Below are 19,637 nucleotides of genomic sequence, written 5' to 3'. Positions count from 1 at the left end.
CTGGGTCAAACATCCAAAATCAAGAACTCTGCTGGGGACTCTATGTTTGCTAACGCTGTTGGCAAAACTTGGAACTCTGTTCCTGCTGATCTTACTCTGGAACCCTCTCTTGCTCAGTTCAAAAAAAGCCTCACGCTATACTACAAAACTCTCTGGCTATGTCCTTGTTCAAAACCCGACAAGATCCTCCTCTATAGTCTGTAATCATGTTACATTCACTTGTCAATCTGTCACCACTGGTTTAAAATGTACGATTATATTACCTGCTTGCTCAAATGGAGCCTGTAAACTGTGTGTAACTTGTAATCATTTTGTGATTTTTACTGTATGTTCTACTGTGGAGCTTTTCTCCCCGGGCCTCCACTGAAAATGGACATGTATCCAGTCAGAGTAATCCGGTCAACAAATGTAAAACAAATAAACAAATAAATAGCATTCAATGCAAAAAAAAAATATATATATATATATATATATATATATATATATATATATATATATATATATATATATATATAGATGGATTCACTTCAGAATCTCGAAATTCAGAAATATCAAATTTCATATGATCGAGACCATATGATCGATGTTTTGGAATATCGAAATTCAGAAACAAAACAACAACAATTTAAATGTTTCTGTAGGAGGGCAAGCCCCTCTTCACCCCCACACCCCTGCTACTTAACATTCCAACTCTGAGATCACACTACAGCAAGGAAAAGGGAAATCTCCCATTCTGCACTGTATGTAGATCTCTGTTCACAATATCGGGATTATAAAAGTTCGATCATATGGTCTTGGCCATATGAAATTCGATCTTTCAGGGTTTTGGCATTGTGAAGTGTTCCTATATATATATATATATATATATATATATATATATATATATATATATATATATATATAGACATATATATATATATATATATATATATATATATATATAGATAGATAGATAGATATCTCTACCTATGAACCTATAGACATATATATATATATATATATAAATATAAATGTAATAACAACAAAGAAATATGTACAGTTTTAATACTATGATGTTAGTTAACATTACTTAAAAATTAGCATGCAAGAAATATATTTAAAAATGTCCTGTGTATAATGTGACAATTACAATACAAATTTCTATTCAAATCATATTTATATGGAGTTAAGAAAAAGGAAAATACTTAGACTTGGACAAAGACAGTTTAGTTCGTTATAGGCTCAATCGAGATGTCAAAAATATTTAATTGGAAAAAAGGTAGGAAAGATGGGTAAAGCTCAAATGAAGCTATAAACAATTTAACAGCCATGGAGCATAACTCTACACTGACTAAGTGACTATACATTTGGGACATAAATCTAGGTTGTCCAGTTATGTTCTAATGGTCTTTTTAAAGGTGGCACTATTGTCAATAATATCTAGTTCCAGAAGAACAAATAGTCATCCCCTTGCAACATAGAAAAGTGGATCTTTCTATAAAATACAAGTGTTAGTTTTGATTGTAACAGCTGTCTGTTAATGCATCTGAGAGTTCTGTTGGTGGTATACATTGAAGTAATGAGCTTAGGCAGGAAGCAGGCAGTTAAGACAATCACTTCACGCTGGTTAGTGTTGAGCAGTTATAGGTTTCTAGTGTAGGTTGTGATACAAATTTGGAGATTTTATAAGTAGATTGCATTTTGTGGTGAATAGGGTTATTAAGGTATTCAGTAGCATTATACTGTTAGAAGAGTTTGGGGAGTGGGAAGTATATCAGCTAATATGATTCCTTTTGTGGGAAACAGATATTTATTAATCTGATAGAGGGAGTCTTATTTTTTATATATGCCTTTCACTGTAAAGTTTAAGTTTATTAAGTGTTTTTATTAAGGATTTTTGAGTGGAAACAGACTGCCTGCCTTGCTTGGATTACTTTACAATTATATACTTTTTATTTATTTATTTATTTTTTATTTAAGACGAGTTTAAGTTTGCTACTTCTACTACTTTGGTCTGATCTGATTAATATACAGTAATTAACTAGAGATACATGAACTGAAAATCTGCCACACATAGAAGTTTCTTACACTTTGTGTTTTACCATTTCCCATCTGCAGGGATATTGGGGTACACAGGGGACTTGCTCCCCTGCAAGCAATAAATTTTAAACTTTCTTTTGTTATTTTCAATGATGTGGCCATTCAATATTTTGGTGTTAATGTTGACAAGGATATGACCAGTTTTTATATATATTTATATACACACACACACACACACACACACACACACACACACACACACACACACACACACACACACACACACGCACGCATATACATATATAATACCGGGCTATCTATATAAATATCTGACTGAATTTCTTGAAATGTTGAGCTCGTATTATATTAATTCTTTTGGCATCTGTATCAAGACAAAGTAGCTACATTTTGTAAATGTGATGATTTTTGCCAAGCTGGTTATAAGTGAGTTATGCAGGTGATACGATGCTCTACCACAATTTTCTAGATTTCACCTACAGTACATCACTGAAACTGCAGCATCTATTCATGTACAGCTGTTAGCCTGAATCTGTCTTGCACTTTAGTTACATAGTGCTGTGTAGATGGTCTTTGGAAATGGCTAATCTCTGCTCTTTCTTTTATGTTTCACACAGAGACCTGTTTTAGTTTATGCTCACTTTAATTTGCTCCAATCATCATGTATGTTATACATTACATTGCTAATATCTGGACTGCATCCTAGCATATTGTGAAATGGTTCACCCAAACCTTACTTCCAAGTTATACATTCAAAGGAATTCTATATGATATTTTTAACACTGTTAATATGCCAGCATTGATGTTTCTTTTTCCCTTTACACAGTGGGGGCTCCTTCCTATTTCTGTCATGCCCCTTCATGAATTTATGTTACATCTGTTACTCTACATATATTAATGGAAGCTTTACTTAAAAGGCATCCACAGTACTGCTTTGTAATGTTAGCTGCTGTCACTGTTTGTTACATAACAGATGTTGCCAACTGAACCATATCATTAAAACAAAACTTCTGTCCTCCCATTTTACTACCACTGCTCTTTTGGGTAATTACATGTTCACTTTTCTCGGCCTCTCCTTTTCTTGGTAATGGCATCACTGCATTGTTAGTTGTTTCCTATCTACATTTTGTAGCATTTCATGATTTTCATGGATTTACTTTCCACAATCAATAATTAAATAAATACCTGACTAACAGTGGCACTGGGCCACATTCTCTTACATTCATTCATGCTTTCCTTGTGCTATAACTGTAGTACAGATACATATTTCCAACTTATTTTGATTTAAATGTAACCACTAAGTCTTCTTTGCATATAATATAAGTTTTCCTTTAGGAGCAAACTAAGTAATTTAGAAATATTTTACACATTTTAATAATATGATAATGGCAACATAATCATTCTAACTTAACTGAACTTCTTAATTCATTTAATCTCCTTATCTTGTTGCCTTAAAGCTGCGAATGCAGTGCTGTTATGGTCAAAGGAATACATATTAGGCTGTTAAAATGCAAACACAAAGAGCACTTTTCCTTTGGCTCTAAAACAGAAAATGTTCATGTTTGCTATTGCAGTGTGTTGTGTTAAATGTTTTAATTACCTGTAAAGATTATCAGTAACTGTATCAGGATATTTCTTATAATATCTGCTTGATTTATTGGTACTTAAACTCTTACGAAAAACATTCAAAACAAACTATATCCATTTCATGTTTAGTAGGCCAAGCATCTCACTTACACCTATCATAATACCAGTTTCTGACACAGAGACCAATGTAATTCATACCATTTGGGCAACAAAACTACAAAACTACCAGCAGCTATACCAAGGTCACTTGAGAAGGACATGAGTAGCCATGGATGTTCACCACTACAGGAAATTATCTTGCACAAGCATTTTCTAAAGCTGCTTTTCTTGCTCATATAGATATCCACTGCATGTCAGGCCTCAGAAATATTTGTACCCAGAAAGTTCCCTATACACTTGCTTGAAATATAATGTTCTTTTTAGAATTCAGTCCTATGTCCTTAAAGGGACTAAAAAAAAGAAAGGCAAATAAACAGAATACAGGGGTCAAGGCATGCCTGTGAACCAGAGTAAAGAGTGATGGGCAGGGTTCGTCCATCCTGCCAACCCATCTTTCTTTATTTACTGAACAGGTGAGCCCAGGCTTGTGCTGCTCCTCCACCTGCACTTTTGTTTAGCCAGTACCCCAGGAAAGCTTATGGCACTGATACTTATCACATTCTTTACCTCTTTTTATTTTATTTATTTATTTGCAGTTTGTTAACCGGGAAAGTCCATTGGGCCAAAGTGAGCCCTTTTTCAATGGAGGCCCATGGAGAAAAGCTCCATGTGAATACAATATACATACAGTTAAAATACATACACATAGAGCCAAAATATATTTACATACAGTGAAAATGCAAGTATAAACTAATATTATGAGACATAGGATAAAAAATTGATAAAGGGTATATGAAATATAGGGTCATTAGGGTTGATAAGATTTTGTGTACAATTCTGTGTAATAATAAATGTAAATGTGTAATAGTTTAGTCTATAATATATAATATATGTAGGAGGTGGGAGAGAAGGAAAAAACAGAGTATAACAGAGTATAAAGACAAGGGGGAGGACAGGTAGGTTAGGGTTTGGTATGGTACGGATAGGTATGGATGGTAGAAGTAGGGGTGGAGGTGGAAGGAGGAGGCAGAGGTAGGGTTTAGAGCTTAGGAAGAGTGGGATCAGGAGCACTCCCAATTGGAAGAGAGGTAAGACTAAAGTAAGATTATGAAGGTAGTGGGACTCTGGGAGGTATGAATATGGGGAGGCAGTGAATTCCATTTGTGTTCGAGGGAGAATGACTGAAGGAGTTGACCAGAAGTGTGGAGAGTCTTGTATACTTTCAGTAGGTTTTGATTGTTAGACCTAAGGGAGTGGTCAGGGAGATGCATGGTGAAGGTAGAAGAGAGGGAGGGGCAGTCTGAGGGCTGAAATATGACTTTATGGGCAGTAGAAAGTTGGATATAAGATAGATAATTGGGGAGCTCAAGCCATTTTAAGGAATGTAGAGAGTTGCATTCATGAGAGGAGGATTTAGAGCCTATAGTGAATTTTGCAATTTTGTTATAGCAGGCTGCTAGTTTAGATTTGAGGGTGGCTTGGAGATTGGTAAGGATGGGGGTACCATACATGAGGGAGGGGAGAAGATAAGTAGTGGAGAGAGTGAGTTTAGTAGAAGGGGTACAAAAGTGATTGTGGCTGTAAAGCATACCAGGTTTTTGGTGGTTTTCTTTATAGTAGTTTGAAGATGAATATCGAATTTAAGTTGTTCATCAATAATGATACCTGGGAGCTAGATATGGGATACTACTTCAATAGGTGTCCTATTTTGGCTTGTAAGTAAGAGGGTGTTATTGCCTTTGCACTACTGGCTTACATTCCTTAACTTGTGCCCTCTTGAAATGAACCATATTGACCATCTATGCATCCCACAGAACTGGTGACTTCAAAGCATGAGTGTCTGTATGAAGCAACTGAATGGGCTGAGGCTAACTGGAATGATACAAGACTATATAGGGTGGAGTCAAGTATTACCATTGCAAGCTTAAGTAAAACATGGCTTAAAGTCCCCAGAGCTACAAGAAAAGGCTTTATGCACTTTCCCTCTACTCATTTTTATAGACCCTTAAATAATGATATATGCTTTGCCTCCTGTATGTTCCCAAGTCAAATATCTCAACTAATACTAGATATGGGGGCTTAATAAAACACTCTGGAGAGACAAACGTATTACCCTTTGCATAGTGCACCTCTAGAATGAGCATCTACTGCAATTTAAACAAAGTGACACCTTAGCATCAAATTAAACCTAGGTGACAGGCTGCGTATTTATATATTCATTCCAGGAATGACATGCTTTGCAGTTTTTAAGAAGGGTTTACAGCATAAGGGTGAGTGTTGGTAAGGTGCAAATGCTTCCATGACTCTTTTGCTTTGAATTTCCTATAATAATATTTATGTTATAACCATCAGTTAAACCCAGGCATCTCTGCCCTGCAGATGCCTAGACGTCTGTGTGGTGACGACTGCATAGAACAGAAGAACTCTGGACTGCATCATCTGCAGGCTACTCTCACAGGGAACAGTTGAGCCTTCTCACAGTATGTGTGTGTGTGTGTGCTTGTGTGTGTAATGCCCCAGTTGCTATATACTGGTGGCTAGAGAGAACACATGGTGGTGGGTTGAGAATACCTCAGGCTTGAACCCTGTACCTTGAGTGCAGGTGGCAAGGGCCTGAATTCCCTACCCACCACCATTTGTAAAAAACTTGCAGATTTTTGCCTCATATTTTTTCTCTTCTGTTCGTCATAAAATCTATGGTTTCTGTATTTTTGTTTCCTTACACAGTCAGTAATGCAGTGGTAGCATTGTTGCCTGACAGCTACAGGTTCTCTGGTTTGATTCTTGGCTGGGGTACATTTTGTGTGGAGTCTGTATGTCCTCCCATCTTACAAATACATGTGTCTGGAGTGTTTCTCCCTGGGCCACTGCTGAAAATTGGCTTTTGTTCTAAGTCAGACTTTCCTGGTTAACAAATGTAAAACTGCCTTTTGTTCCAAGTCAGACTTTCCTGGTTAACAAATGTTAAATAAATAAAAATAACAGGCATTTGAATCTCAGACTTCATATTCTTCAGAAAGTACATGGTAACACAAAACCTTTTATTCTAGCAATTTTCTAAGTTTATAAGATGGATATTTGAAATTTGTCCCTATTTTTGAGACTGTATTCCCCCATTATTGGCTTTGTCCAGTTTTTTTGTGCTAAGGATGAGAGCTATGGTGAGAACTGAATTTGTTTGGGGGCTGTATTCCCCCATTACTGCCTTTATCCAGGTGTTTTTTGCTAAGAAGTTGAGAGCTATGGAGAGAACTGAATTCACTGAATATGTTTTGGGGCTGTATTGCCCCATTAATGGCTTTGTTCAGGTGTTTTGTGCCAAAAGGTTGACAGCTATGGGGTGAACCAAATTCACTAAATGGTAGCCATTTAAGTTTCAGTCTTACTTTCTTTCATAAAATAGTTGATTTGGCAGAGTGGTATGCTGCTCTGACTGTTTTGCACAGGGTCCTGGGTTCAAGACTTGGCAGTGAAATGTATGGTGGTAACACAGCATTTTATTCTAGCAACTTTCCAACATTATACAAGCAATGTTTAAAATGTGTCCCTGTTTTTTGGGCTTTTGTCCCCCCCCCCCAGTACATTTTGGCTTTTTCCAGATTTCTTGTACTGCAAAGTTCAGAGATACAGCTGAGTGTCAAGTAGATTTTACAAGGAGCTGAGAGCTGCAGCAGAACAAAAGTTTAGTGCTGCTTATGCTGAGTTGGCTTGCATTGTTACTAGTACAACAGGTACTGTACTTGCTTTTGATGCAGAAAGCTGTGGGTTCTACTGCCACAGTAGGTAGATACATTGCTGATACTGTACTGTGTTGTAAAGGGGGTGGATGCTGCAGTCCTTTTTGGCAAAGATACCTAGTAACTATGAACCTGTTATCATTTTGCCATCCATTCCCTAGTGCAATATTACTAGCTTATCTTTTTTTTAATGCAACACAGGCAATGTATTCCTCAAGGACAACAGGCACTTTATTTGTAGACACAACAATGAAATTTAAAGTTGTTTGCTAGCAGCAACCTCTTCATTAATTACAGATTTCTTTAAAGTGGAATTATTTAGATGACTTTTACTTCTTCGGAGATTGTGCATATTTACTGATACTGGTGGACTGTAGAAGTTTGAGTAGACTTTTAGGATAGAAATGTTCTGAACTGGGCAGTTTTGTCATTATTGGTGCATGCATTTTGTTTCATTGTTTACTGTGTTGTACAAGGAATATAATTTAATACAATCAAATGTGGCGAAATAACCAAGGAATGGGACATTGGAATGGCTGCAGGGGAGGCTCCATTCAGCCATTATTTTCTGAGGGGGGAAGGGCAACAAACTCAGACAGCCCCAGCTGAACTATACCTCTCAACTGTTCAGATTTTTGCAGAATAAATAGATTTTTGCTTATCGTTTTTGGTTTGTTCCTCATAAAATTTGTGGTTTTCCTGCAAATCATTTAGGAATGAAGGCACTAAATAATGACAGACATTGAGTTTCAGACATCATAACCTTCAGAAAAATGCATGCTAAAGCAAGACCTGTTTTTCTATCAACTGTCTTAAGTTTATACAAAAGCAATTTTTAGTACTGTTAGTATGTTCCCCCAATATATTTGGCCTTGTACAAATTTCCTGCATTAAGCGGTTGAGAGGTACATGCACATAAATCACCTTATAGAATTAGGAATATCCAAACATCTCAACTGTCCCCAATTTTGGGTCAAAATGTTGCTCTTCCCCTAATAATCCCTCTGCAAAATGGCAGTTTTGGAAGAAAACGTAGAGGGTTTACAATTATAAATAACTGTAATGATCAAAGTTATATATTACTTTTATTTCAGAAATGCATGTAAAGTCTCTTATTTTGTCAGCTGCTCAAGATTACAGTACTGATATTAAAAAGGTGTCCCTTCTTTGACAGGTTCCCAGCTGTATTGTGTGGCAATGTTATATTTTTGCATCAGATTTTTGGTCCGTTATTCATAAAATTGTGGTTTTCTGGCAAATTAGTGGCAAATTATTAAAGACTGAAGTTAGAAAATCAATGGCAGACATTTGAATTTCAGATTTCATACTCTTCAGAAAATTCATACTAATGCAAGACCTACTACTTTTATATTATCTTTCTAAGTTTATAAGAGCAATATTTAAAAAATGTCCTTATTTGGGAGCCTGTGTCCCACTTCTATGTATGGCTTTGTCCGGATTTCCTTCTCTGAGGTTGAGAGATATGAGTGTCAGAGCCATCACCGTCAGCCAGAGACATGTCAAATTGTGACATACTTGTTGCTCCCCACTCCCCTATGTAGTGACTCTGGATGTGTCCAAGCAAGACAAAGAGCAGTTATGCAGTGTAAGTGTGCAGAGTATTCCCCCATCCAAGGTAGACACGAGTATGACAGTGGCTTTTCATGTGTCCTTGATTTTGCAGAATGTTCTGGTTTTCTGTCATATTTTTATACTGTTTTATGCTTCTTATTATTCAGAAAATGCATGCTGTCACAGTGCCTGTTGCTCTGTGTTTAATTAGCAATGTTTTAATGACCATCAGGTAAGCTTGTTGGAGATTGTAAGATGCAAGTAAGCTTTAATAAGCAAACTGTTAAAGAATTACCAACATTGAAAGCCTTTTTGTTGTTGCCATGCAGAGAATATTTACATAACTAGATAATGTATACGCCTTAGGTATTGAAATGCATATGACAGTATTTGTAATAAAGGACAGGATTACAGTATTTTCAGAAGCTCATTACATTTGTTGGAGACTTGCAGTCCTCTTTGTAGGCTTTACCCATAAACTAAACAGAATGCCAATCTATCATGTGTGGTCCATAACTTGTGCAGTAATCCTTTAAGCAATTTATCTTGGCTTGTTTCTTGTTTGCTGTTCATTTTATTACTTTGATCATGTCTTCCCCATGAAACAAGTAGATAGTTGTTGTCAGGCAGCAGGTCTTTTTTGGATAAGAAACATTTTTACAAGTGGGGGTATAACAGAGATTGCTACTTTCAGCATGTGACTTGGTAATTTTATAAAGCTGAATATAAATTATAATTAGAACTGCAGTGCAAGGAGAAGTGGTTTGAGTTGAGTGCTGCTTGTTTTTTTATACTTGATTTTGACTGGCATTCCAGTAATGTTTTTAAAAAGTAATTTATTTTTTCATGCCTCACAACCTTTGTGTTTCCATCTAGATATTAAGTAAGCTGCCATGTAGCCAATGCATTGAAATATTTGTTTCTTCTACAATTCATTTTGTCTTGATTGGACTCTCATAATGATGGTTTGGCACCCACGACAGTGTATTTAATTAAAGTTCCAGTTGTTGTGGTTTTGAGCATAGCTCCACCCCTTTCTAGTTGGTCACACCCCTTCACATTGGCCCCACCCATCCAGCTGTCTCCTGCAGCCCCCTTTAATTTGAAGTCACCAGCCGCCACTGGTAAACCTCCAAAAAAAAACTTGAATATATCATGAAATGTGAAATGTATACAGCAGTGGGAACATACAATATAGATCTTCCAAAATATACAGTCCATGAAATGGTATTTTTAAATTGCAAATATTATTCTCAACTCTTACAAAACATTCAACCAAAGATCTATATCTGGCTTGCAGAATACTGCCCTTTCCTTATGAGATGCTTTGGTCTTTTAACATTTAAAATAACTATTACAACATTTAGACTATAAGCTCTGCATGCATCCTTTATATAAGCTGGGTGAATTTGGTAGTTACTTGAGTAAAACATACTGAATCTGACACAGTTGTAGTTTTTCAGTCATAGTACATAACTTTAAATCAGCATTCAGATTTCATGGCACATTTAGTTCAAGTAAGCATTCTTTTCTCTTACCGCTGTACTTTATTATTCTAGATGCAGTATCGCCCTCTCCAAATCTGGTGATAGGTGTCAGGCGAACCTCATACGTCTGATCTTTAATCAGTTCTGTAAGATTGTGTGTGATCAGTTCTCCCTTCTGTATGATTTCATTCACATTAATATTGTGCTCCCACCAGCGTTGCAAACTGCCCTGTAAAGCCAGATCAACAAAGTATGTTAAAAAACAAGAAGCCTATTCATGAAGGTAAATGTAGTTTGCAGACACATACCATGTAAACAAATTCATACAAAGACTAACATAGAGTATTTAAATCAGACATCATTTCAATTTGTTTATTTAAAATTCTCAGAATAAATTCTAATTTTGATGTATTTTTGTTACTTAAGTGCACATGACTAAACACTTGGTATTACAGATATTATTTTTTTAACAACTGTATATTTATTTCATTGAAAATATTAAAAATTATCATGTGCATGTTGTTTTCTTAGTTTCAATGTTACAGAAATATTAAAATAGTATTTAGTATTATATGAATGAGCATATTATGGAAATCTTAAGTGGAACCAACTTAAAAATGTAGAAGTTTCAAACTGAAAATAAAAAAAACACCAAAAAAAAAAATGGGCAGTCTGCCATCCCACTCAGTTTGGTGGCACTATCAAATGGTTTGCAACATAAACCCATTTAATGTTCTATTTTTTCACATTGAAATTTAATTTAATGAAACTGGCATGCAATTTAGCTTGGTCAGTGTGCTACAACAAGACTAAGGAGGGGTATAGATGTCCTTCATGATTTTTATATCTAATATTTTTGCTAACTTTAATTTGCAAGTTTGAGCTTATGTGATATAGTTCTGAAGCATTTTACACAATCTTGTATGTGTGTATAATCATGCACCTGCAAATGTTTCCTTTTGATCTTTATGACTATTTACACTTGAAATATGCAATGTCCACGAGTGATGCTTTCAATGTGAGCATTGTTATTTGTTTATTTATTTGGACCAGCAAGCAGTAAATCATATATACGTTTTCAATGAAGAAGTAATGCAGATAAGACAGGGCTATGTTTACAGTGATTTGTCAAGTGAATAAAAAACTGCAGGAGAAGCGAGAACCTTGAACATCTTTCTTCTCCTTTAAACATCCTAACCTGAAACTTTGCTCTCTGCCCTAATGCTGAAACTGTGTCTCCTTCATGAACCTAAACCCACTTTTCATTTCCTAAACCTAAATTGACCAGTCACTTTCTAAACCTATATGCACTAATTGCTCCCCTACCTAAACCTAATCATAAACTTTGCTGTTTAACCCTAAGCTTAAATTCCCTGCTTGCCTCAAATGTGACAGCCAATACACCTACTCTCACTCATCTCCACAGTTACTACCCTTAAACTTACTTGAATTCGGCTACATGTTAGAGCATCCAAGCCAGTAACACCTCTCTTTCCCCATGGCTAACACACCTGCTCCAGACATACAGCTGAGTTTGACCTCTAGTGCCAACCCATGTAAGTTGACAGATGGATGAGTTTCAGGCCATGACACTGTAGTCTAAGAGAAATAGGAACTTGTGCAAATAGAGTTGATCCATAGGCTTAGCATATGAGTAACTAGAATGTAATTATAAATTATAGTACATGGAGCAGTATGATTAAAAAGAAAACAAGGAAAAAAACAAATTAGTTAAGGATCTTTTGACATAAGTAGAGTACTTAACAAAACACCATACACCACTGCTAATTTCTAGTCTCACACTAGGGCATAACATTGGCTGGTGCCTGCCGCTACCAAATAGTGGCAAGAAGCTAAAACAACTTTAAAAGTTGTGATACATATCAATGACACACAGAAAGCGTTGCAGAGTGAAGTACCTAACAGCTTTTAAGTCTATTTTGGGGTAACATGGTTATCATGTATGTTTCTAGGGCTTCAAGCTTGTACTGTAGTTAATCCCCTGAAAAAATGGTGCTGATGCTCTTGCATATCTATTGGTCTGGTCTCTGACTGTTGGTTTTATTTAAGCATCTAAACAATGATGTGTCTGGGAATTCCCTTATAATACTGTCAGCTGTGAGACTGCCTATAACTGTTTTTATGCGGAATTCTTTTTCAAGGATTATATTCTGATCTATTTATAAAATGTACCTCCTTCCAGAAAGACTGTGAGTATGATATGTGCTGTGCTTGCTATGGTCATAGGCAAGCATTTCTTTTTCTTTTAATGGCTTTCCTTGATTTATTTTGCTGAACGCAAGATAAATTGTCCATAAGCTTTCTTAGCAGAACTGTTTTCAGACTGTAGATATATTCTCTGATTCAATAATGTGCTAAGCTTCTTATTTACATGTATTCTATTTTCTCACCTGCAGAATATGGGTAATGGAGACAGACCCAATAACTACATAAAACATTGAATGAGAAAGAGGTCTACTCCACACTTCTCAGATCTTGGTCTGAGATATCACATTACATATTCAGCCATTAGTGGCCCATGCTTAGGATCTCTATTAACCAATCAACAAGCAGTAGCAATACTTTCTAACAACATGAGTACTAGGTGGGAAATAATGGACCACCCAGGGGTGTTGTGAGGCCCAACACTGTTGGCTTAGGACCTTTCCACACCTGGAAGGTGTATCATTTCCCCATTAGTGCCCACCCTGGACAGTATTGTTGCACTTAGAAAATGGGCTGTTAAACTGATTTGTATTTGTTTTATTATTAATGCATACATATTTTTTGTTATATTTTTGATAGTTCCTTTACCTAATGTTTCATAGCTGTTGTAGAACATACATACACACATACATTGACTCCATTGATTCTCATATATGCAGATAGTAATGGTTGCAAAAGAAGAGAGACAGTCTCTTACACATATGCAGAAAGTCAGATGCACACTCACACATGAACACATGTACACAAAACCATACTTACGAAGACACACCCAGAGACATATACACACACACACACACACACACACACACACACACACACACACACACACACACACACACACACGCACACACACAGACAGCAATTACAGCCCCTTTCTTGACTGTCTATACCAATGATATCTCAATGTTATTAAACCAATGAAAACACATATATATTGCAAAGCAGTTAATCTCTCCTCCTATAAACACTTCTCATCTTTTTCTGATTGTGTAAAAAATCCAAGATTGCCTCATATTTTCAACACAAAAGGACCTAGAACACACATAATACCCAAGAGGCACAACACTAAATCTATCTCGTTATCTAGCCCTAACTCTACTTTTACCCTTGAACACTCTCACATAACACACTTGGTACTATAATGTAATCTTGCACTTTTTCATAACTACCACCTTTTCAGTCAATCCTTAATTTTCTTACATACCTATGCTATATAAAGCTTGAATTCAGCAAAATGTGATCCATACATTTGTGCTCTCACTCATCTTTACACCTATGAACACTTGTCAATCACGTGGTCTTCATCCAAATAAACTGACTCCATGTGCAAAAATTGGAAAAAGGGGTTGTGGATGGATGGATCAATAGATATATAGATACACACACACACACACACACACACACACACACACACACACACACACACACACACACACACTTACCCATAATAAATAAATATAATGTATATGGACAGACAGAGCAAGTGAGTGAGAGATGGTCATATACATTATATATAATTTTGAATCAAACCGAGCAACTTCAATATCTGGTTTACTTGACGAGTTGATGGCTCATGTAAAGGAATCACTGTGGTTTATGGAAGACATCAGGTTGGCAGAGGTAGTTGTCTTTGTCAATGCCTGTTATGGGCATACTCTGAACTTTGTCTTTCAGTCTATTGTTAGGCAATGGTATGGTAGTAAAACTATACCCTCTTTGTCTGATCCCTGTTTGGTATGTTTTATAAATTGACTCACCAAGGTTGAACCCCATGAATTTTAATTAATTCAGTGCAAGCATTTTAAGGCTCCAATCACTGAATTATTTTGTCCTGTGCTGTCATTGTTTGTAGAAGGGCAGTACTGAAAATCCAGTCAAACTTGTCTCAAATAATAATGAAAACAAAATTATTTATTCTGTATTATTTATTCTGTACCATATTTTTCATGCATTATTATGCAACATAGATATTAGGAATTGTCTTCTATCTTCTATATAATTTATGTCCAACTTTATTGCTTGCTTTATATTTGCTTATTTTCTTCTTTTATTGCATCCACAAATTGTACTCCTGTGTGATTTTCTCAGTCTTTGTAACCAATACTGATTTATAACTCTGTTTAAACTGTACTGTGGAGCTTTTCTCCCTGGGCCTCTGCTGAGAATGGGCTCGTATCCAGTTGGAATTTCCTGGTAAACAAATTTCAAATGTCAAATAAATAAATAAATTAGGTTGGCCATTAGAAGCCCCAACCCAGCTGCTAGAGTTTGGGAGGGCATAGTGAAATCAAATCAATAAGAAATACAAGCACAGTACAAAGGTAAACTGTACAGTCAGCATTAAAAAGTGAAAGGAAAATAATAACACCAGTTTTAGTCAGTATGGACTCTTGTTTTTCTTTTTTTTATCTAAACAGATGGAGTACACAAATCTGTGATTTTAGACAGCATTTTTCAGTACTTATTTTACCTATCTTAACATCGGATTACAGCTCTGTTCTCCTGTGATTTTAGACAGTCTTTTTCAGTACTTATTTTACCTACCTTAACATCTGATTACAGCGTTGTTCTCCTGTGATTTTAGGCAGTATTTTCTAGTACTTATTTTACCTACCTTAACATCTGATTACAGCACTGTTCTCCTGTGATTTTAGACAGTATTTTTCAGTACTTATTTTACCTACCTTAACATCTGATTACAGCGCTGTTTTCCTGTAATTTTAGACAGTATTTTTCAGTACTTATTTTACCTACCTTAACATCTGATTACAGCGCTGTTCTCCTTTGATTTTAGACAGTATTTTTCAGTACTTTTTACCTATTTTAACATCTGATTACAGCGCTGTTCTCCTGTGATTTTAGACAGTATTTTTCAGTACTTATTTTACCTACCTTAACATCTGATTACAGCGCTGTTCTCCTGTGATTTTTGACAGCATTTTTCAGTACTTATTTTACCTACCTTAACATCTGATTACAGCGCTGTTCTCCTGTGATTTTAGACAGTATTTTTCAGTACTTATTTTACCTATCTTAACATCTGATTACAGCGCTGTTCTCCTGTGATTTTAGACAGTATTTTTCAGTACTTATTTTACCTACCTTAACATCTGATTACAGCACTGTTCTCTTGTGATTTTAGACAGTATTTTTCAGTACTTATTTTACCTACATTAACATCTGATTACAACGCTGTTCTCTCCATTTGTTATTCTTGGGTAAATAGCTGAAGTCATAGACCTTCATGCTCTACAGCGTTTACAAGGAGGTGGATTATAGTTTTTTTTTCTTTTTTTGTAACAGTTGACTGATATCAAGATTAAGACAGCTATGCTTGCTAGCTCTTCATTCTCCTACCCTTCCCCATCCCACCTACCCAGCTGCATTTCCTTCAAACCCAGTCATTTTCCTACCCACCCAAACAGCCAACCAAAATTTCTTTTGTTCAGTTTTCTCCCATTAACACCTCATCTTCAATATCTGTTGACTAAACCCTTTAATATCACAACGTCTATCCTAAACATTGCACTACAACTTACATAAATAATTCTAATCAACTTTAACACAATTCTTCACTCGACAAACCCTCTACCAACATATTCTCAACTATCTTAACCAACATCCTATAAGTTCCAAACCAAAATGTCATCCCTATGTAGTTCAGCTGTAATATGCTACTTTATCTCTCAGCTTGACTCTCCACTTCAATCCTGAAATCAATCCTCATAACCCGTCAGCTGTGACAAAACATTCTACTCCCTGCAAAAGGATCCATAACTAAGCGCAACAGTACACTAAAGTGTACCCACTGCATCTGTCCCTGTGTGTCCTTCATCATCAGTCACCTTATTCGTGTTTCTACTGTGGTCTGGGTATCAAAAAATGCAAATCTGCTGCTTCTCATTCATTTATTTTGTATAGAAAGCTGCCACCATCAGGTCTGGTTTAGAAAACACAGCCTTAGTTTTAGCCTTAGCTCAACACCTATCTGTCCAGAGGTTTTTGTTGGTCCAGCAGCAGTGACACCAACACGGCATGTTGCAGGTCTTGGTCTTGGTTTCTAGTCCCAAATGAGACCTAATATTATCCTTTTATTTATGTACCTCTCTGAGATGTGATTCTATGTTTTGTAAAAAGAAACTCCTATTGTAGCTATATTCCCAACACAAACAGCATTAAACTGCCAGTGCTGTGCAGTATATTCATTTATTTAATGAAACCTTTTATTTAATTACATTTATTGAATGCATAAAATAAAGTTTATAAAATAATACATTCTATGGTGGTGGCATATCTGCAAAAGTTGTCTCCTTATACATTATTTTTTATGTATTATTAGTCAGCCTGTCTATTAATCTCCCATATCTTTAAAGAATGATGTACTTGGCATGTCCGACAAAACAAGTAAACATTTATTAAAAATATGTTCATTATAACTGATATTTGCAAATATTTATACTTTTTGTGCATGTGATTTCAGATGGAACATCATTATATTTTCAGAAATGGTAACTTGTAATTGACAGTCAAAAAGCCACATTTGTTGAAATATTATGCACTGCTTTTTTTAAATAAAAGTCTGCAAAAATATAGCCTTGCATTATAAAATGTTAAGTCTATAATTCAGAACACATTTTTCCATCACATGCTTCTGCCTTGGTTTCAAATGCAGAGGATACTTAAAAATAATGTCTTTAACCTTTCAACATTTAGCTTTTAATGTATCATTGATTACCTATTTATGAGGAAAGTGTATGCACTGCCATTTACTTGAGACCTTACAACTGCTTTATGGGATTATCATTTAAGTGCATAAGGAAATATACTGCATTTCAAAACTTCAGCATCCATTCTTATAAATTATGAATTTGTTCTTAATTTACACTGTGTTAACCTACCTTAAGGGTTATGATGAACATCAAAGCTGTTTTCAGAATGTTTACAGTTATCAAAGCATCTAGAGTAAATTTAATTTCTATATTTGTTTTAGTTAAGTAATAAAACAAACAGCTGAAACACAGTATTTCAATATTCTGCTACTATAGTACCTACATATTGCATTGGTATATCTAGCTTTCCACACATTTTAGAATAATTTACCATCCAGTCAGGAAGTTACATTCCTGATAAGTGATGCACGCATACACACACACACACACACACACACACACACACACACACACACACACACACACACACACACACACACACACACACACACACACAAATACACACACACACACACACACACACACACACACACACACACACACACACACACACACACACACACACACACACACACATCCTTCTCTTCCTAGATTGTTTATATTCCTTCCTCATCTATTTTCTCTCCATAGCTTTCCCACACGTTTAATTATTTCCTCCTGCATTCACCTTATACATAAATATTCTATACAGTCTCCCCCTCTCATTCTATACTTTCCTCCTTCCCCTGTTCTGATACCAAATCAATATCTCACCAGAAGAAGTCCTGAAAATCTATGCTGGTCATTCACCAATGTCATTGTATTCTTTACACTCCTTTCCACATTAGCACCTGTCCCTTCTACCACCCCTCCCCATTTCCAGTTCTGTTCCATAACACATTATTCTGCTGGATAACAATATCACCACTGTTCCCTGCATTTAATATCCAAGTGCTAATCATCTTCCCACACTCAGGCTAAAAGAGATTAATATTTTATTCATATCCTACCATAACATATTGCTCAACTGTATACTATCTTACTGCAAACATTTGGTCAGTTCACATCTCCAACAGACATGTGAGTTTCATTGCAATATATCAAACATCTCCAGCAATGACCCACTTCCATTACTCATGCTGTCTTAAACTTACAGCTTTTCCTGTTCCACAAAGGAAAATTACTATTCTGAACAGTATATTTCCAGTGCCACTTCTATGAGACCTTTAGATACTCTTCTCTGTCTTTTTTTACTGCCCATCTATCTTCAACCTCTGCCTAAAAACTCCAGCTGCTTCTTCCCCTGATCATTTTTTTCAGCTCACACTACATCCTTAGTTTCTTTATAAATCTTTTGCCTTTTTGCCTTCTGATTTGCACTACACTGTTTCTGTAGCCCTCTACTTTTTATCTTTAACTTCTCTCTCTCTCCCTTTTCTCCAGAATTCCTTGTAAAGCCATTCTCTCCCTGCTCATATTTCATTCTCTTGTACATCCCCACTTCATACGTCCTCATCAGTTCTCTTTCATTTCTTCATGTTCCATGAATGTTTAACATTTTGTGTTATTAGAGGCTTTGGAAAGATATGCATACCCTTGAAAGTACTTTCTCAAGTATGGACCCTTGTTTAAACGTGACAAATGTAAAATAATAAACAGGATACTAGACTTAGTAAAAATGCAGACTAACCAAATCTGAAAGCATACATTGCACAGCTTGATGTACTAACTACCATAGGTATGGCTTCTTTCAAGTTCATTTCACTAGGCAGGAAGCAATATCAGTGACAAAATACGCGCTGACTTTGCTTCAGCATTCATGGCAGGTTCCTTTGGTTGACTCAGTGAGATATTATAGACCAGTGCATTAATGACTGAAAGATTCAGCTTGCTATGACTTTGACAGACTAATGGCAAAAGTAATGCACATACCTTTTTCTCAATAAACATTTCAAAAACTGCAACATTAGAATGACTATAGCACTCTTTAATTACGCATCCACAAACACTGTGATCACACTTTTAAAGAAGAATAAACATAAACAGTTTCACTGTAAAGTAGCTATAGAATGCTCTATGAAAATGTCAAAAGTGAAACATTAAAGCTATACATTGAAATATTGTAAATGCTTGAGTAAGAAATACAATTTTATATAAGTTCTAAGGGCTTGCAGTATTTAAGA

At 35.8% G+C, this 19,637-nt stretch overlaps 1 protein-coding gene across 1 annotated transcript in view; it reads right to left on the bottom strand.

Moving 5' to 3' along the window:
* Positions 1-19,637, bottom strand: part of MDGA2 (MAM domain containing glycosylphosphatidylinositol anchor 2) — a 4,933,289-nt gene that overhangs the window by 706,467 nt on the left and 4,207,185 nt on the right. The window contains exon 11 of the mRNA XM_044074257.1: positions 10,571-10,748. Coding sequence (XP_043930192.1) covers positions 10,571-10,748 — 178 coding nt within the window. The remainder of the gene's footprint in view (positions 1-10,570; positions 10,749-19,637) is intronic.

The sequence above is a fragment of the Protopterus annectens genome, chromosome 6.part0, assembly GCF_019279795.1.
Source record: "Protopterus annectens isolate FY-2018-M chromosome 6.part0, PAN1.0, whole genome shotgun sequence".
Classification (NCBI taxonomy): Eukaryota; Metazoa; Chordata; order Ceratodontiformes; family Protopteridae; genus Protopterus; species Protopterus annectens.
This window is presented reverse-complemented; position numbering and strand designations above follow the sequence as displayed.